The following is a 26,628-nucleotide window of genomic DNA, read 5'->3' as shown; positions in this document are numbered from 1 at the left end:
GGGGGCCACAGCGGTCGGACACCGCGCAATCTCAAACTTATCCCCTATCCTTAGGATAGGGGATAAGTTGTTCACCACTGGACTACTCCTTTAATATCCTTTGAGGACCAAACCTTACTGTACTCCCACCAACTTTTCCCTTAGCAAACCAGAGGATAAGAACCATACTAGGGCTGAGCGGTATGACCAAATCTGCGTATCACGGTATTTTTGTAACTTTCGGTTCCACGGTATATAACGGTATTTCCTCCCCCCACCAAATTAATTATCAGCCCAGCGCTGCGCTATTCTGCACCCCCCCCCCAACAACAAAAATTAATTATCAGCCTAGTGCTGCCCCCATCGGGGTAACTACTCACATGTCACCCGCTGCCCTCCTCACGCTATTTGTTGCCGCCGCCGGCGCAGACACAAGGTAAACAAAATGAACTCACGCATGTTCCGACGTCGGCCTTACACTGGGGACGGGAACGTCGGACAGCCGTCAGCCTATCACCGGCAGCAGTAATGTTCCGCCTCGGACGGCGAGAGGCTGAGCCCGCTGTCATGTAAGGAGCTCTGGGCGGCTCCTTACATGACAGTGGGCTCAGCCTATCAGCGGCCGAGGCGGAACATCACTGCGGCCGGTGATAGGCTGACGGCTGTCCGACGTTCCCGTCCCCAAGAAGCAGATGAGGCCGGTACCGGACCAACGGGAGGTGAGTTAAAGTTTATTATGTTTATTTTATGCAGCCCGGGCAGCGGGATACTGCACAGTATAGAGCAGTGGTCTTCAACCTGCGGACCTCCAGATGTTGCAAAACTACAACTCCCAGCATGCCCGGACAGCCAATGGCTGTTCGGGCATGGTGAGAGTTGTAGTTTTGCAACATCTGGAGGTCGGCAGGTTGAAGACCACTGGTGTAGAGTGTCAGCGCCGGTGGCCGCAACAAACATGAGGATGAGGAGGGCAGCGCATGCGGGTGACATATCCGTATTTACCCCAATGGGGACAGCGCTGGGCTGACAATTAATTGGGGGCAGAACAGCGCTCGCGGGTGACTTGTGATTAGTTCCCTGATGTGGGGACAGCGTAGCGTTGGGCTCATTCATTCCCGAGAGGGGAGGGGCCCAACCGGTATTGCGGTATGGGTTAAAATTCATATGGTGCAGCACAAAGATGTCGGTATTCGGTATAAACCAGTATACCGCCCTGCCCTAACCCATACATAGAAGTGTTGGTGAGATAGTTCATCTTTATCCATTTAGAATAGACTACATGAGTAATTCAATTTAAAATGATTCTCTAATAGGGATTATTGTGAAGAGAATGTGTCAAAAAAATGACCTATTGCTTAAAGGGGTACTCCGCCCCTAGGCATCTTATCCCCTATCCAAAGGATAGGAGACAAGATGTCTGATTGCGGGGGTCCCCCGCCATCTCCCTGCTGCACCCGGCGTTCGTTTAGATCATCAGGTGCAGCACCGGAGGCTCATGCCCCCTCAATGAAAGTCTATGTGAGGTGGCATGACGGCAGTCTCGCCAACTCCCATTGAGGGGGCATGGCCGTAATGTCACAAGCCTCCGTCCCGCATCCCCCCAGTCATCCGGCACGGAGGAAATTTTTTTTTTTCCCTTCAAGGGACCAATTGTACTATTTAAAGACACCCTTTATCGGTTGACGTTTCATTGTTCTAGTGCACTCTGTCCAGCGCTACTACATTAGCATAGTGTACAGGTCACAGAGCATGCCTAGAAACCTGTCCCATTTAAAAGACTAGGGAAGAGTTTTCCAAACAGTGTGCCTCCAGCTGTTGCAAAACTGCAAGCAATACAGGATAGGTTTGCTATGGGGATTTGCTCCTACTCTTTACAGTTCCTGCCACAGACAGAGGTGTCAGCAGAGAGCACTGTGGTCAGACAGAAAGGAGCTATAAAACTTCCTCTGTAGTATACAGCAGCTGATAAGTACTGGAAAGATTAAGATTTTTAAATAGAAGTAAATTACAAATCTTTTACACTTTTTGGCACTAGTTAATAAAAAAAAATAATTTGTATTCCATGGGAGTACCACTTTAAAGCATAACTTGTCTCCTGTTGCTCCCCCGATGCCGCTGGAATCGTTCTCTGGCTCCAGTCTTCTTCCTGCTTTTGACGGTATTCACGTCACACTGTGCTCAGCTAATTACCTTGGCCGGTTAAAGGCTGAGCGGCAGGGTGATGTACCAGGCTGGGCGGCAGGAGGATGGCCTGGTCTGTTACATGACACTGCCGCTCAGCCCATCACTGGCCGAGGCAGGACGTTGCTGCGGCTAGCGATTAGCTTAGTGCAGTATGAAGAATCAGGCACCAAAATCAGGAAAAAGACGAGGACCGGAAGAACGATTCCAGTGGCACCAGGCGAGCAGTGGAAGGTTCGTTGCGGCAGCCTGGGTAGAATGGCTGAATAAATTATTTTGCGGGAGTTCTTTTTTAAGGCCAGGGTTTACGTGCGGCACAATACTTCCATGGCAAGCTCAGGCTGATTCCACAGTAATAACTGCGCTGCGAAAAGCTGCCGTGAAAATCTGTGTAATTTTCGCAACAGAATGAGCAACCAGCCCCGATGGCCATGTGCATATTTTTTCCTGTACATGTGGAAATGGCTTTGAAAACTTTATTGTACTGTACTTAAGGGAAAATGGTCACCAGTTCACCAGCACTATAACCCGATACACCAGGTTATAGTGCGGGTGAACAGGAGACAGATACGGGGACAGATGGGGGTGGAGAAATAGCCAATAACTTATACCGGAATATCGGTATAAGTTATCGGCTATCGGCCTGAAAGGCCACAGATCATCGGTATCGGCCCTAAAAAAACTATATCGGTCGATCCCTACTATAAAACCAAAAACATTACAAAAGGTTTGCTAGGTCCAACGAGCTCATTCTGTCCATTGTTGAAGGTCCCCTGGGTGGAACCCCAACCAACCACACATGGACGACTAATCCTAAAAACAATCTAATAGATCCCAAATAAAGACCTCTAAATCTATTCGATATGATCAATGTGCTGCCATATATAAAAAACCCACTTAACTCTTCTCTACATATACTAATATCCCTCCAATAAAATAAAGCTTCTTGTAACCAGTCTTCTCTAAATAAACAATTCAAGCTAAAAAAGCCTTTCTCCCCATCTCCTGTTACCATCTGCGTTTCGCATGCAAAGGAACAGTGTTGTGCAGCATTTGTTTTCGAGGAGTGGAGCTTTATCTGCTCCCAAGGTTGTATCCCATATGCAATAATAATCATCCTGCCCCTACATTTCCTCACTTCAAAGACATTTCTTCGGGGGATATTTAATCGGAAACACACGCACCGCTCTCCTCTGAAGCAAACCAATCGTTCTTTGGGTTTCAGGAAGAAAACATAAAAAATAAATAAACTGAAATAAAAAGTTGTAAAAAATAAAAATAAGAAAAAAGAAAGTTTATTAACTGCAGAATTTCACGGAAATCCGACAGCGCTGAGGTTACGACTATTTCACATTTAAGCTAGGGATACATGGGAATTTGGCCGCGACATAAGGCAGAGATTGCAGGGCGGCACGGTCCTTATTGTAGCAAGGGAAAGTGAATTTAGTTGCCTCGACCGTGACAAGACCGTCTCCAGAAAAGATGGATTCCTGGTCATGGTCACGGCAAACTGCAGTGCAACCACATCACTTTCATAAGCTGCGTTGCAGAATAGGCGGCCATTGGCTGTATAATTTGAGCAAGTGGTTTAAAATTGTGGCCATCCAGATGCTGCAAAACTTCAACTCCCAGCATGCCCGGACAGCCAACGGCTGTCCGGGCATGCTGGGAGTTGAAGTTTTGCAACACCTATAGGGTCACAGTTGGAAACTACTGATTTAAAGGGGTACTCCTGAGGAAAACAATTTGTGTTCACACTAGGGATCAACCGATACCGATAATCTGTCACCTTTCAGGCCGATAGCTTATACCGATATTTCGGTATAAGTTATCGACTATTTCAACCCCCCAGCGGGGCAGAAGCCGTTGCATATCAGTGATTTAAAGCGGGCGCTTTAAATCGATGAACTACAGCGTCTTTTGCGGTGCCAGAGACCGCCGCCGCTGCCCACTTCCCTCCCCCTGCCTGTCCTGAGTCTAACCACCACAGTTGCCCCATCGCCTCCTTCCCCCCCCATCCTCAGCCCACATACTGCTGCCGCTGTCCCATTGCCTCCCCCCATCCTCTGGCCACATGCCGCCGCCCCATCGCCTCCCCCCATCCCCGTTATTATAATTACCTGTTCCCGGGGGTCCGCGATCCTTCTGGCTCCGTCGGCGTCCTGCGCTGTCACTGTGCGTACTGACTGTGACGTTGCGACGTCACACATAATTACGCAGCGACGTCACTCGTAATTACGCAGCGCACAGCAACAGCGCAGGCGCCAGAAGGATCGCGGACCCCCGGGAACAGGTAATTATAACACCGGGGATGGAGGGAGGCAATGGGCGGGGCATTATCGGCAAGGTAATTGCCGATACCGATAATGTCCAAAATGACGATTATTGGCCGATAATATCGACCAAACCGATAATCGGTAGATCCCTACTTCACATCACGATTTTACTATACGGTTTCAGCATAAGGTGTCACTTTCGTTTTAGATGCGGCGTTAAACTTTGAACGCTGCGTCTAAAGGGTTAATAGCGCGCGGCACCGTGATCGCTGCCGCGCGCTATTAGCCCCCGGTCCTGGCTTCAGATGCATGCTGGGACCGACCCGATATGACGCGGAATAACCGCATGACCCCGCGTTATATTGCGGGAGCCAGCGAAGGACGTAAATATACGTCCTTGGTCGTTAAGGGGTACTCAGGTGGGAATTTTTTTTTTTTTTTTAATCCACTGGTGCCAAAAAGTTAAAAAGATTTGTAAATTACTTCAATTAAAAAATCTTAATCCTTCCAGTACTTATTAGCTGCTGAATACTACAGAGGAAATTCTTTTCTTTTTGGAATACAGTGCTCTCTGCTGACATCTCTGTCCATTTTAAGAACTGTCCAGAGTAGGAGAACATTCCCATAGCAAACATACTCTGCTCTGGACAGTTCCTAAAATGGACAGAGATGTCAGCAGAGAGCACTGTGTTCCAAAAGGGAAAGAATTTCTTCAGCAGCTAATAAGTACTGGAAGGATTAATATATATATTTTTTTTTTTTATAGAAGCAATTTAAAAAACAGTTGATTTAAAAAAAAAATCTTTTACTTAGTTTTCCATCCATTGCATGCATATGTAACAATGACTCCTTATTGGAAAATCTTGCTTGGGGTGCATTCCCACTGCGATTTGGGCATATGGCAACCGGATCCGGCTGCTGTATGTCCAAATCGTGGTGTGAATGCACCCTTACCTGTCATTTACATGTGCTGTGAAAATAAACTAATAGTCACTGGCACTGTGCTATATCGGCTGGGAAGGACCAATCCAGAGATACTGTTAGATCCCAGGAAATTAATTTTAAATTTCCATAAATTTTCCAAGTGGAGTTAGAATAAGCATTATGTTCACACCATGCTTGGGTGTATATGTTGGACAATGCTCCCAGCACACATGACATGTCCATAACCTGCTATATGCCCGATGGATTTTTTTCTTCTTCTTCTTCTTCTTTACGCTGTAAAGTGATCCCTCAACTTACAATGGCCTCAACATACAATGGTCCAAAAAAAAAAAATACACATTGTAACTTGAAACCAGACTCAACATACAATGCAACAGACAGTCCAGATCTGTGAAACGTGTCACAACTGAAGGAACTGACCAATCAGAATGGGCATTTCACTGGTAAATCACCTGTATTACTGAAGTGCATGCACTGACTGGATGTCTGGTAGCGCCCCCTACAGTACAGGGAGGAACTACAAGTTCTGTACTACTCCTTACCTGTGCCAGGGTTAGCTGCTCCTTTTGGACACCAAGTAAGGGCGGCTCCATTTGGGACACTGTGTGTACTGTATAGGACCCTGAAGAAGCTCCTGTCCTCTACATAAACCATTGTTTCCCAACCAGGGTGCCTCCAGCTGTTGCAAAAACTACAACTCCCAGCATGCCCGGACAGCCAACGGCTGTCCGGGCATGCTGAGAGTTGTAGTTTTGCAACAGCTGGAGGCACCCTGGTTGGGAAACACTGACTAAGGCTGGATTCACACTACGATTTGTAACTACGGTTCCAGTATACGGCTGGGAGGAGGGGGGGTGGGGCTTAATCGCGGTGCCCGCACTCAGTCATATAGGGGAACCGTATTTAATGTATGTCTATTAGCCGACCGGAGTGAACCGCAGCCTCCAGTTGGCTGCTTTTTCGGCCGTATGCGGTTTCCCGACCGCAGCGTTTTTTGCCTACGGTCGGGAAACCGCATACGGCTGAAAAAGCAGCCGACCAGAGGCTGCGGTTCACTCAGGTCGGCTCATAGACTTGCATTAAATACGGTTCCCGAATACGGCTGAGTGCGGGCGCCGTGATTAAGCCCCGCCCCCTCCTCCCAGCCGTATACGGGAACCGTAGTTACAAATCGTAGCGTGAACCCAGCCTTAGGGTGGGTTCACACCACGATTTTCTATACAGTTTTTGGATAAGTGTTTTTTTAAAAAAAATAAAAAACGTATGCAACTGTACAGAAAACCGTGGCCATAGACTTTCCATTCAAAACCGTATGCACCATTTTTGGTCCAGGTGAAAAACCGTATCGATCCGTATACAGTTTTTTTTTTTTTTTTTTTTAACATGGGAGTCAATGGGAACCGTACAGAACTGTATGTGTGTACGGTTCCATCCAGTTTTTACCATACGGTTTTGGACTTTGATTGCACAATTTTTTTTTCTTGGAATTTCAAATAAGTGAAACTTTATTCATAACGGAGTGAAAAGTTCAAAACGTATGCGTTTTTTTTCTTAAAAGACTGATGCAACCGGACATCACTTTTCAAACCGTATACAGATAAAACTTTGTACACACGTTTTGATACAGTTTAGTCAGGTTTTGAGGAATCCGTTTTTTTTTTTAATCAAAAACCTGAAAAAAAACTGTATTGCAAAAACGTGGTGTGAACCTAGCCTTAGACAGTGATTTACAGCTCCCAGCAGATCTTTCTTACTTTTATATGGAAGGATTTGCTTTATCTGTATTAGTTATCTACTTATTTTTCTTTAACCCTCACTTTTTCCTATTTTTGGATGAAATTTTGGTGGCTTCAGAACCAATTACCAGGTTTCCATAGAGTTCTGGTCTCAACATACAATGGTCGTCCTGGAACCAATTAATATTGTAACTTGAGGGACCACTGTATAAGGTTTTCCACAGTACTGCATTTCTTTTTGAGCCTTTGCTATTGGAGGCGACAACATAAATGAATATTATATATATATATATTATTAGGAGTCTATAATGACCATGCGTCTGTCTGAGAGCGCTGAGAATTCCTGCAATGTGAAGCTTACAAAGTATCTAATTTAGTCTGATCATATAACTGCACCATAATGGGAAGGTCCGCAGATGCCCTCAGAAGACCTCGCACAATCTATAGATCACAGCAAAGAGCGCTGAGAAAAACCTCCTTCAAATTAAAATAAACTAGAAAGTGACCAAAGCTCCACAATTCATCTCAATTCTGTCAAAAGTTTGTTTTTCGTCCGAGTAAATTGGTAATGACATAGTAAAGGAAACCAGCCGGGGACTTGGCTGCTCTGGGATAGATTAAAGGGTACTCCGCCCCTAAGACATCTTATCCCCTATACAAAAGGATAGCCGCCCCTATACAAAGGATACTCGCCGCTGGGGATCCCCCTGCAATCTCTAATGCAGCACCCACCTGTCTCAGCTGCACGAAGCAATGATCGCTCCGTGTCTCAAGCCTCACGACCACGGGGCCGGGAGTATCGCGACATCATGCCCCGCCCCCTCAATGCAAGCCTATTGGAGGGGACATGCGGGTGGCGGGCGTGACGTCACAAGGGGCCGGAGTCATGACATCACAATACTCCGGCCCCGTGGTCGTGAGGCTTCAGACACGGAGCAATCATCGCTTCTTTGGATAGGGAATAAGATGTCTTAGGGGCGGAGTACCCCTTTAAGGTGGCCTCGTGCTGTACCCCAAGACTGGGAGCCATTCCTGGTTTTGGATAACCATGTTTGTGTGAACCCAGCCCTAGGGTAAATCCATACATCCCAAACATGCTGCGGATTATTCCTGCAGATATACACTGGTAAAATCCATTTGACAATTTAAATTTCTCCTCCACATACGGCAAAATGGAAATTCTGTAACTTGCCAATTTTTGCTGCAGATTTTAAACTCTCTCAATGTAAAATCTGCAGAGACTACCAGGGGAAATTCCAAAATGTCTACACAATGTAAAAATATATATTGTTGTACCAGGCTTAAAACCAGTGTTTTCTAGGTGGATTTTGAGGGCGAATTGGCGGAAGACTTCTCTCAATGAAATACAAAAATATGCAACAATTGGGACTGCACGGAGCAGTCATTGGGCAATAGGACAGCGAGGAGGCAGGTAGGGATCCTCCTCGTGTCCTGCAAGCTGTTTGGGACGCCGCGATTTCACCAAGCTAACCGGCAATTTTACTTTAGTTTTAAATCGGCAATGCCCGACATGAGCCGTGGGTCCTGGTTGCTTATACCTCAGCTGCTGAGCGCGCGTCGTACCTCAGGAGCCGCAAATCGATGTGACTGTACGTCCATTTGCGGCAAGGCAAGGGGGTGTCGCTGCCGGCCAAAGAACGGGAGTAGGTGAGAAGAGCTCCCCGCCCAGGTGACTACTTATGGCGGTGACTAGTTTATAGCTTCATATCTTCACCATCCCTGGGGGCAGGAGCGTCCCCCGGGGATGGTGAAAATAAAGATTTTACCCTATATAACGCTTTGCCAAGCGTTATATAGGGTAAAATCTGATGATTGGTTCCCTTTAAAGAATAATAAAGATTTGATTGACCCCTTAACATGCTCCTGAAATCTACAGTAATCCATAACTCAAATGAGAACCAAAAACGTAAATTTATAGGTCTAGTTAATATACGGTAGTAAAAAAAAAAAAATTATATTATTATTATTATTATTAATAATAATAAATAATAATAAAATACAAAAAAAAAAACAACAAAACATAAATACTGATCTACCGTATTTTTCGCCGTATAAGACGCACTTTTTCTTCCCCAAAACTGGGGGGGGGGGGGGGGAAGTCGATGCGTCTTATACGGCGAATACACCCCTATCGCGGCGGTTCCTGCAGCCATCAACGGCCGGGACCTGTGGCTAATACAGGACATCACCGATTGCGGTGATGCCCTGTATTAACCCTTCAGACGCGGCGATCAAAGCTGACCGCCGCGTCTGAAGGGAAAGTGACACTAACCCGGCTGTTCAGTCGGGCTGTTCGGGACCGCCACGATTTCACCGCGGCGGTCCCGAACAGCCCGACTGAATAGCCGGGTTAGTGCTTACAGGACACCGGAAGGGACCTTACCTGCCTCCTCGGTGTCTTCTCCGTTCAGGGATCCCCTGTATGGCCGGCGCTCTCCTTCCTCGTCATCGCGTACGCGCGTCGGCGTGCGTAACGACGTGATGGCGGCGACGGAGAGCGAGGATACCCGGCCGGCAGCAGAGACATTCCGGAGCGACGGGGGCGCGGCAACAGCGATGGAGCGACATCCAGGGCAGCGGTGACGGGTCCGGAGCGGCGGGGACACATGAGTATTACCTCCTATGCAGTGGTCTTCTATCTGCGGACCTCCAGATGTTGCAAAACTACAACTCCCAGCATGCCCGGACAGCGAACGGCTGTCCGGGCATGCTGGGAGTTGTAGTTTTGCAACATCTGGAGGTCCGCAGATTGAAGACCACTATTGGGTTATAAATCTTTATTTTTTTAGATTTTGCACCTATAAATTGGGTGCGTCTTATACGCCGGTGCGTCCTATAGGGCGAAAAATAGGGTAACGACATGACTATGTATTCAAACATGTAACAAAATAGATCCAATATTTTCAGAACAACCTCTCCACCCCACACACAAAAAGAAAAAAAAACAGACTAAGCACAGAAAAAGGGCGCATTCCTCTGACCCGTGTTGCATGCCTAGCACAGCATCCTGGATTTCAGCAGGACAAAGTCTGTCAGGAAGCAATAAGGCTTATCTATCGATCACAAGATAATTGTAATCCCTGAGGGGAAGAAAAGTTTAAAAAGAAAAAAAAAAATATATAAACCCTCACATTGCGGGTATTTTAAGCGATTTCATTTCCTGAGTTTTTCGTGTGCCACTTTAATGATGGCGTCTGGGAGATTAGAACCAACCTCTGGCAGAAATTAAATACTCAGCAAAATGACGGCATTTTCTTTAAGTAGATGTAATTCTGCCCAGATGTCATCCGTGTACCCAGCACACAAACACTTGTTTATGAGGTACAGTCAGTGCTATTGGGTGGACATACTACTACATCTATGTGTGACGGAAATTTCCAAAATTTCAGACTAAGGCCAGTTTTATACGAGTGGATTACAGCCACCGTTTTTGCACCAATAATAATAATAAAAAAAAAGATATAAAAAATAATAACGATAATTAATAATATGAATAATAAAAATAATTTATTATTAGCATAACAGATTTCCCAGAACGTTACAATTTTGGTGGTACAAATAAAGCCAAGTATTAGACATTACAATATAACACTAAATATTCAAAAGAGGAGGATTGTGGGCCCTGCTTGCGAGAGCATGACTATGAGGCTCAAATACGGGTTTACTGACCCGAATTCATAACATCATGGGGATCCGTAATACAGTGTGGTCAGAAAACCTGCGGTCAGGCTGGGACACTTTGCCATAACTTGTCATCTACTGTGCCAACAACATGGAACGCCCATGATTCTATGGAAGAACCCTATAAACCAGTCTTCGGCAAGGTTAGTGTTTGGTGTTTAGTTACCATCTCCATATCCCCGTACAAGGAAATTTCATTCTGTTTGACTTTAAAGGGGTTATCCAGGAAAAAACTTTTTTTTATATATCAACTGGCTCCAGAAAGTTAAACAGATTTGAAATTTCTTCTATGAAAAAATCTTAATCCTTTCAGTACTTATGAGCTTCTGAAGTTAAGGTTGTTCTTTTCTGTCTAAATCTTCTCTGATGACACCTGTCTCGGGAAACGCCCAGTTTAGAAGCAACTCCCCATAGCAAACCTCTTCTAAACTGGGCGTTTCCGAGAGGATTTAGACAGAAAAGAACAACCTTAACTTAAGAAGCTCATAAGTACTGAAAGGATTAAGATTTTTTAATAGAAGTAATTTACAAATCTGTTTAACTTCCTGGAGCCAGTTGACATATAAAAAGTTTTTTCCTGGATAACCCCTTTAATGCTCAGTGAACAAACTGGATGGACCTTCAGCTCAGCACATGACCGTATTTACACTTGTCACCATTTCCCAGAAGCCCCTTTTTCCTGCTTTTGACACATCCATGAGGTGCAGAGTGAATTAAGGAGAGCTGTTTACGAAGAGGAACAAGAGTCTTCAATGAGCACGGTCATCCTGTGAAATGAGGACGGGGATACCACGCATGCAGAGAACAAGATAGTGCACCCAAAGACCAGCAGCGATGATTTGATTGGGTCATTTGGGGGGGGGGGGTGAACTCTAAGAAATACATTATCATCGAAAACCCATTAAATTTGCGCTGCTTGGGCATAAAGGACACTCTGTGCCATCAATTAATCTTGTGAACAGCACTTTAACATAAATGGAAATTTTATACATAATAGCTAAATACATTTTTCATATTTACTTTGATTTGGGGCTACGGTTATGGGGAGACTTTGGCCATGGCACAGGTGCGTAGTCACAGTTTTGCTCTGCATCCATTGCAGCTACTTAAAGTGAGTGTAGTCATGTTGCGACCCACAAGTTGCCCCCACGAAAAATCCATTCTAGGAACATTTTTGGTGACTCAAGTCCCTGTTATTCATTCCATTCTGCAATGCGTCTGCACTTCTATAAGCTGTGATGCCGTGAATGGGGTGGCATTGCATTCCAAAAGAGGACTGCTTTCAAGACAGAAAATAAGTGTTGTCGGATGGACAACTTTAAAAAGGTACCAACCCATTTGATAATGCCTATTCACATTACCCATTAGAGAATAGGCTCATACAGGGGGGAGTTCTGACAGATTTGAGCCACTCATGTAATATATGTGGGGGTAATGTTTGCCTGGGCATGGCGTTATCATATTAAACTAGCTGCTGGGACGCAAAGAATTTGGAGACTTATCAGAAAACCAGATCCTACGTAGGTTGGAATTAACATGGAGTTAAAAGGATGAAGCTCCCAATATGCAGGTCCATAAGGAATCGGACATGTTGATCTAATACAAGATGTATAAAACCGCAGGACGGAAACAGAGAAACATCTTTTTGGCGAGGATTACCTACTGCTGGTGACACAAGGTCTACTACCTTCAGACTGTGACCGTAATGTGTGGTGAGGACTGTAAGCAATTATTACTAGAAGGCCGCAGGCAGCCCCTTCCTCCCCTATTCTACTTCAACCGGATCATATATCATTGAGGATGAAGCTTTCCATCCGGCGGTCGTACGGATCATTTTAGACATCAGCAGCTTTGATAATACAAAAACAACAAAAGGAACACAGTGCCCAGGACCACTAGCCGGATACAAAGTGTGTGTGGTATATTGCCTGAGGACAATCGGGCTTCCCTGGTTATCCGGTTGATCTTGGTTTACTTGCCCCTTATGACATCGGGTCTACAAGTAATCATTGTAAAAAATCCCAGGATACATCAGTTCAGGCAAAATCAATGGAGCTGAAAGATTAGGGAGCGGCAGGGGGCAGGGAAGTAGAGTATACAGATTTTTTTTGGGTCAGCTGATGGAATACAACGTAGAAAATCCACACTAGAATCTGCAGAATTTAGATAAGATTTGCAGTATATCGCATTGCAATTTTTGTGAATTACGATATGGCCCTCCAGTAAAATTTGTAATTATCTGCAGCGGTGGCCCAGCACCATATCATGCATGTAGGGAGAGTCTGGAGCGGAGCCACCGCCGAAATTCAAATGCTAAATTAGTGTTTCCGTGCCTCCAGCTATGGCAAAAGTACAACTTTCAGCATGCCCGGACAGCCTGTCATGTGTCAGGCCAGCGATTGGCTGAGAATGAAAGTCCTGTAAGTTCCATAAGGCACCGGACTGCATGGAGGAGAATGGGATCTGCAGCAGATCTACGAGGGACCAGGGCTAGGTATGCACCAGTTTAGTTTTTTTACGTTTCCCTGTGCCCCAGCACAACATTAACGAGGATATGTGACATAGTGGGGGGATTTGAGATGTGAGATAAAATGATATATTTAAAATGTGGAGGGGGGAGGCGGGGATAGAAATAAAATGGGGAAGATTAGATATGAAATTGGGGGATTTCACCATTTGTTTATTATATCGCAATCGCATATCGAAATTAGGGCTGAGACTAATTATTTTCATAATCGATTAACTGGATGATTAGTTGTTTAGATTAATTGACTAATCGGATAAAAAGATAATTTGTGAGTTAGATTCATTGGGGATAAGGGATGCATTGTGTGTTAAAGGGGTACTCCACCCCGAGACATCTTATCCCCTATCTAAAAGATAGACAATAAGATGTCTGATCGTGGGGGTCCCGCCGCTGGGCACCCCCTGTGATCTCTCCTGCAGCAACCCCCCCCCCCCCGGTCATCAGCTGCACAAAGTTTGCTCCGTGCCTGATGACTCACGATAAAGGGGCCAGAGGATCGTAATGTCACGCCCTGCCCCCTCAATGTAAGCCTATGGGAGGGGGTGTGTGCTGGGCCCCCTGTTCACTAAACAGGCTGGTGAGGACCATAGTTACATATATACAGTTATGACTGTAAATGTTGGCACCCCTGAAATTCTTCTAGAAAATGAAGTATTTCTCACAGAAAAGGATTGTTGTTTTGCTATACACGTTTATTCCCTTTGTGTGTATTGGAACTAAACCAAAAAAGGGAGGAAAAAAAGCAAATTGGACATAATGTCACACCAGACTCCAAAAATGGGCTGGATTATTGGCACCCTTAACTTAATATTTGTTTGCACACCTTTGGAAAAAATTACTGAAATCAGTCGCTTCCTATAACCATCAATAAGCTTCTTACACCTCTCAGCCGGAATTTTGGACCACTCTTCCTTTGCAGACTGCTCCAGGTCTCTCTTATTGGAAGGGGGCGCCTTTTCCCAACAGTAATTTTAAGATCTCTCCACAGGTGTTCAATGGGATTTAGATCTGGACTCATTGCTGCCACTTCAGAACTCTCCAGCGCTTTGTTGCCATCCATTTCTGGGTGCTTTTTGGAGGTATGTTCGGTGTCATTGTCCTGCTGGAAACCCAAGATCTCGGCCGCAAACCAAGCTTTCTGACACTGGGCTGTACAGTACGAGCCATAATCCTCAGATTTCATGATGCCTTGCACAAATTCAAGGCACCCAGTGCCAGAGGCAGCAAAACAACTCCAAAACATCATTGAACCTCTACCATATTTCACTGTATGTACTGTGTTCTTTTCTTTGTAGGCCTCATTACGTTTTCGGTAAACAGTAGAATGATGTGCTTTACCAAAAAGCTCTATCATGGTCTCATCTGTCCACAAGACGTTTTCCCAGAAGGACTTTGGCTTACTCAAGATCATTTTAGCAAAATGTAGTCTCTCTTTTTTATGACTGTCAGCAGTGGGGTCTTCCTGGGTCTCCTGTCACAGCGTTTCATTACATTTAAAAAGGAGTACTATGGTGCTTTTTTTTTTATTAACCCTCTGTGCCCGGGCTGCAAAATGAAACAAAACAATCTTTAACTACCTGCCTACGTTCCCCCATTGCGCCGATGTCTGTGTCCCGTTCTCTGGTCCCTGTCTTCTTCTGCTTCCTGCAGGTTGGTGAGTCCCGCTGCGCCCAGCGTATCACCGGCCGCAGCAATGTCTGCTGCGGCAGGCGATACGCTGAGAGCAGCGTGACTCACCGACCCCCAGGAAGCGGAAGAAGACAGGGACCAGAGAACGGGACACAGACATCGGAGCAATGGGGGAACGTAGGCAGGTAGTTAAAGATTGTTTTGTTTCATTTTGCAGCCCGGGCACAGAGGGTTAATTAAAAAAAGCACCATAGTACTCCTTTAAATGTCGACGGAAAGTTCGCCGTGAAACTAATGCTCCCTGAGCCTGCAACACAGCTTGAATATCTATGGAACTTGTTTGGGGCTGCTTATCCACTATCTGGACTATCCTGCGTTGACACCTTTCATCAATTTTTCTCTTCCATCCACGCCCAGGGAGATTAGCTACAGTGCCATGGGTTGCAAACTTCTTGATAATGTTGCGCACTGTGGACAAAGGCAAATATAGATCTCTGGAGATGGACTTGTAACCTTGAGATTGTTGATATTTTTCCACAATTTTGGTTCTCAAGTCCTCAGACAGTTCTCTTCTCCTCTTTCTGTTGTCCATGCTTAGTGTGGCACACACAGACACACAATGCAAAGACTAAGTGAACTTCTCTCCTTTTTATCTGCTTTCAGGTGTGATTTTTATATTACCCACACCTGTTACTTGCCCCAGGTGAGTTTAAAGGAGCATCACATGCTTGAAACAATCTTATTTTTCCACAATTTTGAAAGGGTGCCAATAATTTTGTCCAGTCCATTTTTGGAGTTTGGTGTGACATTATGTCCAATTGGATTTTTTTCCTCCTTTTTTGATTTAGTTCCAAAACACACAAAGGGAATAAACATGTGTATAGCAAAAAGTGTTACTGCAATCCTTTTCTGTGAGAAATACTTCAATTTCTAGAAAAAAGACAAGTAGAAAAAGCAGCGCTCGGGGACGGTTTGAAAAATAATGAGTCAAACCATATTATAGTATATTTACATTGAGGTGAACTTACTTCACTAGGGGAGATGTGTAGGTGGAATTGCCATTCACATCATCCCCTTCCAGGAGAGTTTTACAGAATGGCCGGGCAGCCCCTGGGTATGTAGAATAGGGTTTATTGCGACGCGTTTCGGAGGGCTTACAGAATCGCCTCCTTCCTCAGACATATTTTTCTACTTGTCTTTTTCCTATATATACGGACCACGGTTCTGTGATTCCGGCTCACCCTGCGCCCTCCCTAAGGGATGTCCATATGACGGAGATTGGTTCAGTTTATAAGCGTGAAGAGGACTCTAGGTGTTAGTGGGGGATCACTGTCCTGTGACCTCCCACATACACCGGGTGAGTACATACCTCTTACACTTTCATTGGTTTTTGGGATTCGAGCGCCGCCCTTTTTCTTTTTACCTACTATATTTTTTCAATTTCTAGAAGAAATTAGGGGGTGCCAACATTTACGGCCATGACTGTACATAGTGACAATCGCTAAGTGTATGTGAACTTTAGAAATAGGCTGACCAAACAATTGACCAACCGATTAATAGATTATGAACATTTGATAACTATTTTCAAAATAGATTAGTTGTTTCAGCCCTAATCTAAATCTTTGATCAAAAACTTTTTCCCCACATCGTGCAGTCCTTCATTTGTAGAGTTACCAACGGCAAACCTGACCAATGTGGACATACCCAGAGTCTCCCTACAAGGCATATGCTCTCAGCTCGGTTATCGGCTTTTATTGCTCTTCTGTGCCGGAAAGAAGTGCTGGGTTATCGGATGGTGGATCAGAGTTGCTGATGAAATCTAGATAAAGCCTACTAGCTGCGAATACCTGTTATGTCATAACCACTGTGCCCCGAGGAATACACAGCCAGTATCATACCGCAGCATCAGGTCTTCCCGTGACAGTCATTGTACAATTACACGCTTCCACTGTCATTTTACAGAGAGCTACAGAACTACAGGAGATTGTTTTTCCTATGTGCTACAACTTGAAGGAACTTGTCAGAAGGTGATCGTAGGTGTGGAAATCTGTGAAGAGAGGCCCGGGGGAAAATAAACTGTGCAAACACATCTGAAAGCCTGGCTTCTGTATGGATCCAACCTGTAATTATGGGAGATCTAGCCTGTAAGTATAAATAGCTGTGAGGACAGTGGGCTGCTATGAGCATTCACTATAAATAGGGGGGGAAGCCTAGCAATAATGTGAGGCAAGCTAAGGCTGGGTTCACACCACATTTTTTGCAATACAGTTCCCGTATACGTTTTCAATTCAAAAACCGCATGGAACCGTATTGAAAACCGCATGCATTGACTCTCCATTGAAAACTGTATGCCAAAAGATGCATCAGGTTGTGTCCATTTTGCATCCAGTACTGTTTTGTCAGTTTTTTTCCCGTACACAAAACCGTAGCCTACCACGTATCTTTTTATTTTTATTTTTTTTTTTAACATGGGAGTCAATGGGACCAATAGAGAACCGTATGTGCGTATGGTTCCATACGGTTTTCACCATACGGTTTTTAACTTTGCAGTTTTTTTTTCTTGGAATTTCAACCAAACAAGTGAAACTTTATTCATAATGGAGTGAAAAGTTAAAAACTTACTTTTTTTTCCTTAAAAAACGTATGCAACCGGACATCATTTTTCAAACCGCTTGACAAAGAATTTTATTTATTTTTATTCTTTAAAATGACGCAATTATAAATTTTTTGTGCTGTGAGCTGTAGTTTGACCACTTTATTTGCATAGTCCTGACCTTTTGATAACTCCTGACTTTTTGATAACTATCTATTATGCTTTCTTTTTTTTTTCCTGGGATGTGATATGACCAAAAATGTGGCTTATATAATTTTTTTTTTGCATTTGCACTGTTGGCCAGGCGAGATCAGAAATGTGCTAATTGAATAGTTTAGACATTTCCACAGGGATCCCAAAAATGTATATTACATTTTTTTTATATAGACATCAGTTATCATCAGTTTTTGTCAGGTTTTTTAACATCATTTTTTGTACTGAGCATGCAAAAGTACAGTACAGCTTTACAAAAAAAAAAAGGGTTAAAAACCCGATTTAAAAAAAAACAAAAAACAAAACACAAAACAATTTAACTGGTAATAACGGACGATAACAGATGAACAACATCAGGTTTTTTTAAGAAAAAAAACATTAAAAATAACGGATGATGGTCGTCAGTTATCATCCATTATTACCAGTTATTGCATCAGTTTTTTTTTTTTTCATCCCTTATTGTAAAATAACGGCAGAAAAAAAAGCAGGATGATACCTGTGGTGTGAAAGGGGCTTTAAAGGAGTACTCTAGTGCAGAGTATTCCTGCTCCGTCCTGCAAAATAAATGAAAATTAACCATCACTCACCTCCCTGGGTTCCCGCGGAGCGCCACTACAGCTGATCGGTCCTCCGATGCATCTCCTTCATACTTCCGGGTGTAACGAAGCGTCACATGGCGCTTCGTTACACCCGGAAGTATGAAGAGGATGGACCGGAGGACCGATCAGCTGTAGTGGCGCTCCGCGGGAACCCAGGGAGGTGAGTGATGATTCATTTTTCATTTATTTTGCAGCCCGGGCAGGACGGAGCAGGAATACTCTGCACTAGAGTACTCCTTTAATAAAGCCTAAAGGTGGCTAAACACAAATTTTGGTAGGCTCAGCCGATGATTTCATGTGTATGGGGATGTCCCACCTTCCCTCCTTTGAGAACCATTTTGAAATTCAACTACCAAATCTGCCCTGACACCTACGATCGCTGGGAGAGCTAAGCTAGGACATCCCCATACACATATCAGGACAGATCTAGTAGTTGGATTTTAACACGTTCAGGCTGTATACCATCGGTAAACCTCAGGATACTAGCAAAAAGGTATTACAATGTATACTCAAAAGTGCAGATCACACTTTCCCACATAGCAAGGGCATGTTCACACAAACAAAACCATGCCTTTTCTTTTGGAAACCTCACCCTGGCTGTGAAGTAAAAACTTCCCAAAACGGCTCTTCAAGAATTAGTATTTTTTTATTTTTATAATAATAATAAAATTTAGCACATACTGATACCAAGCTATTGCATGGACCCGGCATACAGGTGCACGCTGCTAGGCTAAATATACACAAGCAGGAGAATAGAGCAACACACTGCTAGCACAAAGATACAGATAAAACATGAAATGCTATGTTGCTACTAGTGCTGGGCGGTATGACCTAAAATTAATATCATGGTATTTTTATGAATTATGGCGGTATCACGGTATTACCGCTCTCCTACACCCCCCAACCCCCCCCCCCCCCCCGTGTTAGCTACACATGTCATCCCCGACTCTCTCCCACACTCACCCCACCTCCTCACGGGTCTCGCCGGCTGATGTCGGCCGGCAGCTGCTTTTCATGGAGGGAGAATTCTAGTATATCGCCGGGGAAGGAGCGCGTTACACGGGGTGGGAGCGCGTTACACGGAGAGGGGCGCCGGTTACAGGATTCTCCGCTCATCACGCACCGAGTAACAAGCGTGTGCCCGGCTTCCTGTCATGCCTGTACACTCTGGAAACTGCCTATATGGTTCTGGAGGACTGTCAATACTCCAGAACCATCGATATAGTTTCCAGAGTGTACGGGCATGACTGGAAGCCGGGCACACGCTTATTACTTGCTACGGACCCCCTTCTCATGGTCCGGGAAAGGCGAGGGATCCGCTGGCTAGGCTCTATAATTAATTCGGAGGGTGGGGGAGGGGTAAAAATCCATACTGTGGGGGGAAAAAAAACTGTATCCGATATGAACTGGTATACCGCCCAGCCCTAGTTGCCACAATAAAAAATTGAGGCACTTCTCTCACCATTTGACCAAATACTTTGGACCATCCCACCACGATAAGGTGACCTCATTGGGATGGACCCTACTCTGCCTCAGTTGCAATCAGTTACCAGGCTTGTAAGGTCTGAGACATCCAGCACCTTATAAGATGGGTGGGGTGCAGGAACCAACATGGAGCATGGAGGTAGCCACGCCCCCATATGTGTAACACAAAAAAGGATAAGTTGGCCAGTACATACTGATACCAAACAATGCCGGGGCCATGCAATAGTTTGGTATCAGTATGTGCTGGTCAACTTATCCTTTTTTGTGTTATACATATGGGGGAGTGGCTACCTCCATGTTGGCTCCTGCACCCCACCCATCTTGTAAGGTGCTGGATGTCTCAGACCGTACAAGCCTGGTAACTGACAGCACAGAGGCACATTCATAGTGTAGGGTCTGTCCCAATGAGGTCACCTTATAGTGGTGGGATGGTTCAAACTATTTGGCCAAATGGTGAGCGAAGAACCTCAATTTTTCATTGTAGCAATATAGCATTTCATGTTTTATCTGTATCTCTATATACACACACAATTACCACACTGAAAAAGCAGCACATTTTGGGTGTTGTCACTGTGAACATGCACTAACAATGTATGCTTGGGAAACTGTATGTTGTCACTAGTAGACTGCATGGTCCAGTAAAGTATCTTGATGTATACAAGCAATGTACAGCACAAAAGGGTTGCAAACCAGAGTAACTATAATTTCACAGAAGCTTTGACATGTCAGAGACCTGTCATAAGTTTTGATCAGCCAGGGTCTCATGCTGACACCCTATTGATTGCTAGAGCGAACTGAGAGAAGCAAGGGTGCATGCACACCACGTTTTTTCTATCCAGCTCCCGTATACGGTTTTCCTTCAAAAACCGTACTAAAAACGTATAGAAATCCGGATGTATTGACTTAACATTGCAAACCGTATTGCAAACGCATCATACGGTTATGTCCGTTTGGCGACTTTTACAGTTGGGCCCGGTTTTTCAGCCGCGTTCGCAACCGGAGTATACAGCGTTTTTAGGTCCAGTTGACCAGACGTATCCTAACCGGATACGTTTTTATTAACATGGAAGTCAATGAGAACCGGACTAAACCGTATGAGTGTACGGTTGCATCCGTTTTAATCCCTCCGTTTTTATTATTGCACATGCAAGCCAAAAACACCACCCACCTTCTAGAATGTTCTTTCTGGAAAAACTTTATTTAAAAACAAGGCGAACATTGACAGACGTATACGTTTTTTTAGGGTGAAAACAGACACAACTGGATTAAACCGTACATCACGATTCAAACCGAATACAGGTTGATCTATGTGCACACGGTTTAATACGGTTGAGTCCGGTTTTTGCCTATCCGGTTTTTTGTTTTGTTTTTTTACAAAAAACCTGATACGGGAACTGGATAGCAAAAACTTTGTGTGCATGCTCCCTAACTGGTTGAGTCTTCAGCCTTTGGCTATGTTCACACACAATGACCCTGACTTACTATGGTAAACCTGACACCAGATGAAAAGGCCATCCCGGCCTTGAAATGCATGGTGTGTGTTAATAAACTTAGGAGTTCAAGTTATACCCCTGGCTCTTACTTCACTCACTTACGACTGGCAGCGCGGAATTACTTCCATTACCTATTGTGTCCATTGATGCATCCCCTGCACGTCAATCCAGCAGCCGGTCTACAATTATATACATTCTTCCTGTGCCATGAGCGTTGTGCCTCGGACATTGCATAACATAGGGTGAGGGTATTACTCACTGGTATTCACTGGTCCTGCACATGGGAGCGCTCCTGTTTTTGTTTATTATTGTAAACCCGACCGGTTATGTCGGTTGTGCACCAGAATTTTGCGCATTGTGCCTGCAACAGAATTTGGGGAGGGGGTTTTGGAGAGTAAACAAAAAAAAAAGGAAGGTGGTGTGGCCAACGAAAAAGTGAGCGTGTCCCCAACATTTTCAGAAAACCCCAACATATTTCCTAAGGTTTCCATAAAAAATGTGGTGGATTTGAGCTCTGGAAAACCCCACAGATCAGGACAGTGGTAAAAAATAAATTAATTAAAATAAAAAAAAGTAGGGAAAAGTGCAAAACGTAGGGAAACCTTCGTAAATACCATGGAAAAATACATGTACGGAATTAAATCCACGAAGAAAACTACACTCTTAGGAAATCAGGGTCAGTATTTTGATTATTTTTTTCCAGCTGTTAAATGGCCCAAAAACAGCTGGGTTACAGCTCAATGAAAGGGCTTTTTTTTTTTTTTTAAACAAGTTTAATTAAAAAGACGGTTATTCCAACTAAGTAAAATTTTACAGTTGTCATTTTACAGCTGTAAAATTTATTGCATGGCCCTCCAATAGTCTGTTTTTTGGGAAGTTTTTGTCCTAAAAATGTACTGCTTTAAAAACTATATAATAGCATTTGCTGTAGGGAAAAAAAAAAAATAAATATAACAACTCTGAACAAAAACTCTCAAAAATGCAAATAACGGCTAAAGAAAATGGATTAAATGGCAGAAGAAAAAATTTTTTTGAAAAAAAAAGCAAAATTTCTGCCATTTTTTTAATTGAAAAAGATTTCTTTTGAGGCTGAAAATACGGACAAATCAAGATGATCGCTTGAATGTAAAAGTGAAAAAAAAAAAAAGATTTAACGCTTTTTTTTATCGCTTTGGGTGAGTTTTTGTGTCAGCAGCACGCATGGTCTAGGTGTGGCTTCTTTAGCCCATAGACCAGTGGTCTCCAAAATGGCCCTCTAGATTTTGCAAAACTACATCTCCCAGCATGCCCAGACAGCCAACAGCAGTCCGGGCATACTGGGAGTTCTAGTTTTGCAACATCTGGAGGTCCACAGTTTTAAGACCACTGGTATAGACCTTCATAGGTTTCAGCTTTATACCTCCTTATAAAAAAACAAACAAAAACAAAACAGTTGTTACTGTTTTGCAGCATTTCACATTATTCAAGAGAAATCCTTATAAGGGGATGTTCACACGGCGTAAAATGTGCGGAATGTCCTCCCGGAAAACATGAGCGGACATTCTCCACATTTGAATAATCCGTCGGCGGACCGTTCGGAAATGCGCCATCTTTTTGTAGATGCCGGAACAAAAGGTTTCTGCCGCAGAAATTCCGCCATGTGCACAGTGCAGCAAAATCCTATTGAAATCAATGGGACTCTGCTGCAGCGGAATGTCTGAGCGGAATATTCCAGCAGAATTATGCACAAACATTCTGGTGTATGAACATACCCTTAGGGTAGGGTCACATGTAACGGATCCACAGCATATGTTGTGCTGTGGATCCGCTGGTGACCCGACCCTAAAGTGTGCCTCCAGCTGTTCCCAATCCTCGTGTGCTGCGTGCAGCGGCAATCCTCCACTACTTTGTAGTAGCCGCACGCCCTCACAGTGTACTCACAAACATCTCGGAGTGGCCGCGAGTACACTGTGCATACACACTGCAACTCACTCGTCCCTGTGTGGCTACTCATAACGGATTGTCACTGCAAGCAGCACACAAGGGTCGGGAACAGCTGGAGGCACACTATAGGGTCAGGTCACGGGCGGTTCCGCAGCGTAAAAAAAGTTGTGGATCCATTATGTGTGACCCTACCTTTAAAGAAAAAAAAATGACAGCAGATTCTACACCAGTGGTCTGCAACCTGCAGACCTCCAGATGTTGCAAAACTACAACTCCCAGTATGCCCGGACAGCCTTTGGCTGTCCGGGCATGCTGGGAGTTGTAGTTTTGCAACATCTGGGGGTCCGCAGGTTGGAGACTACTGTTCTACACTATATAACCATTGGCAACAACGGCAATCTGGGCATGCTTGGACTAGTAGTTTTGCAACAGCTGGAGATACCCTGGTTGGGAAACAGTATACTAAAAACACACTTGGCTGTTGCCAAGAAAAAGTGTGGTTGCCCATAGCAACCAAAGGTCAGCTTTCGATTTACTTATAACCGCCAGGTCACATGACTAAGCCGATTCCGTGCGGCGGTACCGTTCGCCAAGCTGTTGCTGCTAAACTATAACGTGTTCAGCACTGTCGGGGCTCGGCGGGAGGTGTCGTTTTTGCAGCGGCCGGAGAGCGCGGCCCCGTGTGAGGGGAGCCCTGAGAAGAGGCCGCAGGACTTTATGAATGGCCGCGGTCACGTGACCGGGAGACTCCGCTCTATTCACAAATCCAGGGCCTCGCGGCCGGAGAAACACGTGACACGATCCCCCATCTGACAGCCTCCTCCCCCCCGAGGACACCACATCCGACCCCGCCCGGCCGCATACCCTGCACTGGGGACAGAGCACCGCGACAAAGGCGGCGGAGGTGGGGGAGGAGGCGGCCCAGGCCTCGCTGTCTACTGGTGTTTTTATTTTATGAATGGGAAGTGCAGCATGCAAATCAGCACGGGTCAATAGAGGAAAACATGGCGGCGGAGAAGTCAGGGGGCACGGGCACTGCTTACAAACACACGTGTGTCACAGCTGGCATGTAAAGACCCGTGTTTCCCAACCAATGTGCCTCCAGCTGTTGTAAAACTTCAACTCCCAGCATTCCCGGACAGTTCTGCCACATTTGGAGGGACCCTGGTTGGGAAACACTGGTATAGAAAGCCACAGATGGGAGAAAACTGCTATACAGGCTGTCAGGGCATGCTGGGGGTTGTGGTTCTGCAATAGGTTGAGAGCCACAGATAGCAGAATAACAGGCTGTCAGGGCATGATAGGAGTTGTAGTTTATGCAACAGCTAGAGGGACACAGACAGTAAAATATCCTTACATCCTGCAGAGGAACTGCACAACTACAACTCCCAGCATGCCCTGGCATTTTCCCAACTTGTAGCTCTCCAGCGGTTGCGGAACAATGCCTAATGCCTCATGATCAAGCCAGAAATCCAATGGGATTCGGAGGTGGAAATATCTCCATTCTTTCTGCGGAATCCCCTCGGAAATGCATTGACGGAGGCGACGGACGTATTTCTGAGCGGCTCTAGCGCCGTTTGTGGAATATCCGGAGGAAATTTACCAGACAACCATTCAGAAAACATTCCGCCGTGTGAACATGGACTTGGAGAATGTATAGTAAGATGTCATTGCAAAACTTCAGCCCCCATGCCCTGACTTCAACCCCCATCATGCAACAACTGGAGAGTTACAGGTTAGGGAATGAGTGCTACACAGGCTGTCTGCACATGCTGGGAGTTGTAGTTCTGCAAAAGCCGCAAAGCCACAGGTTGGGGGAACAGTGGCTTAGGGTGCATTCACACGAGCGGACTCACAGTGTATTTTATGCTGCAGATCCGCTGCCTTTACATGTGCCTGCTTGGAGCGGCAATACACCGATACGAGCAGACACACTGATGTGCGAGTAACAGCGCACATGCGCAACTCTCACATCGCAGTGTGTCTGCTCGTAGCGGCATAGTGCCCCTCCAAGCAGGCACATGTAAAGCCACCATGCAGCGGTCCTTCTGCGGCGGATCTGTAGCATACAATACGCTGTGGGTCTGCTCGTGTGAACGTACCCTTACAGAGTATCTCCGTGTTTCCCCAACCAGGGTGCCGGCACGACGCAGTGTTCCCCAACTTGTGGCTCCCCAGGTGTTGCAGAACTACAACTCCCAGCATGCACAGACAGCCTTTTGATGCTTGGGCATGCTGGGAGTTTAACAGCTGGGGGCACCCTGGCTGGGAAACACTGAAGTGTCTAGTACGTAGCAGCTGCATCATGCCCAGGGAATGATGGGAGTCATTGTTCTGCAACAGCTGGAGAGTCACTCCTATATAGGATTACATGTATATACTGGCTCCACACTAGTACCTGCTGCAACTGATCAAAATGTGCCCATAGACTATCAGTGGCCAAACACATACGGTATATACCATTTATTATCAGCACTGAAATGTATAGTCGCAGAAAAACATATTGTGCAGGATTTTGTCAATGGCACCCGTATGTAAGGGTGGGTTCACACCACGATTTTTCTATACAGTTTTGGGATTTTTTTTTTTTTAAACGTAAGCAACCGTACAGCAACCCTTGGCCATAGACTTTCCATTCAAAACCGTATGCACCATATTGTATACAGTTGTATCCATTTTTCAAACCACACGGTTTTAAACTTTTTTTCTGGACAGAAAACCGTGGCCTACCACGGTTTTTGGTCCAGGTGAAAAATCGTATACTTTTTTCTTTTAACATGGGAGTTAATGGGAACCGTACAGAACTGTATGTGCGTACGGTTCCATCCAGTTTTCACCATACGGTTTTTGACTTTGCAGTTTTTCTTTCTTGGAATTTCAATCAAAAAAGTGAAACTTTATTCATAAGGGAGTGAAAAGTTCAAGACGTATACGATTTTTTTTCTTAAAAAAACGGATGCAACCGGGCATCATTTTTTCAAACCGTATACAGATAAAACTTTGTACACACGTTTTGATACAGTTTAGTCAGGTTTTGAGGAATCCGTTTTTTTTTTAATCAAAAACCTGATTTAAAAAAAAACTGTATTGCAAAAATTACAACTGGGGGCCCATACATCACACTGCCTGTATGTAACTGGGGGCCCATACAACATAGTGCCTGTATATAACTGGGGGCCCATACAACATAGTGCCTGTATATAACTGGGGGCCCATACAACATAGTGCCTGTATATAACTGGGGGCCCATTCAACATAGTGCCTGTATGTAACTGGGGGCCCATACAACATAGTGCCTGTATATAACTGGGGGGCACATACAACATAGTGCCTGTATATAACTGGGG

General features: G+C 44.9%; 1 protein-coding gene across 4 annotated transcripts in view; it reads right to left on the bottom strand.

Moving 5' to 3' along the window:
* SPRED2 (sprouty related EVH1 domain containing 2) overlaps nucleotides 1-26,628 on the bottom strand; it is a 111,120-nt gene that overhangs the window by 73,107 nt on the left and 11,385 nt on the right. The window contains exons 1-2 of one of the 4 annotated variants that reach the window (XM_056567939.1): nucleotides 23,865-24,037; nucleotides 21,618-21,719 (exon numbers count right to left, since the gene is read on the bottom strand). The exons of 1 other annotated variant lie outside the window; for it this stretch is intronic. In XM_056567939.1, coding sequence (XP_056423914.1) covers nucleotides 21,618-21,640 — 23 coding nt within the window. In that variant the 5' untranslated portion in view covers nucleotides 21,641-21,719; nucleotides 23,865-24,037. Of the gene's footprint in view, nucleotides 1-21,489; nucleotides 21,720-23,864; nucleotides 24,040-26,628 lie in introns of those variants that run through there. 2 more of the 4 variants (XM_056567937.1, XM_056567936.1) reach the window with 2 other exon arrangements.

The sequence above is a fragment of the Hyla sarda genome, chromosome 3, assembly GCF_029499605.1.
Source record: "Hyla sarda isolate aHylSar1 chromosome 3, aHylSar1.hap1, whole genome shotgun sequence".
Taxonomy (NCBI): domain Eukaryota; kingdom Metazoa; phylum Chordata; class Amphibia; order Anura; family Hylidae; genus Hyla; species Hyla sarda.
This window is presented reverse-complemented; position numbering and strand designations above follow the sequence as displayed.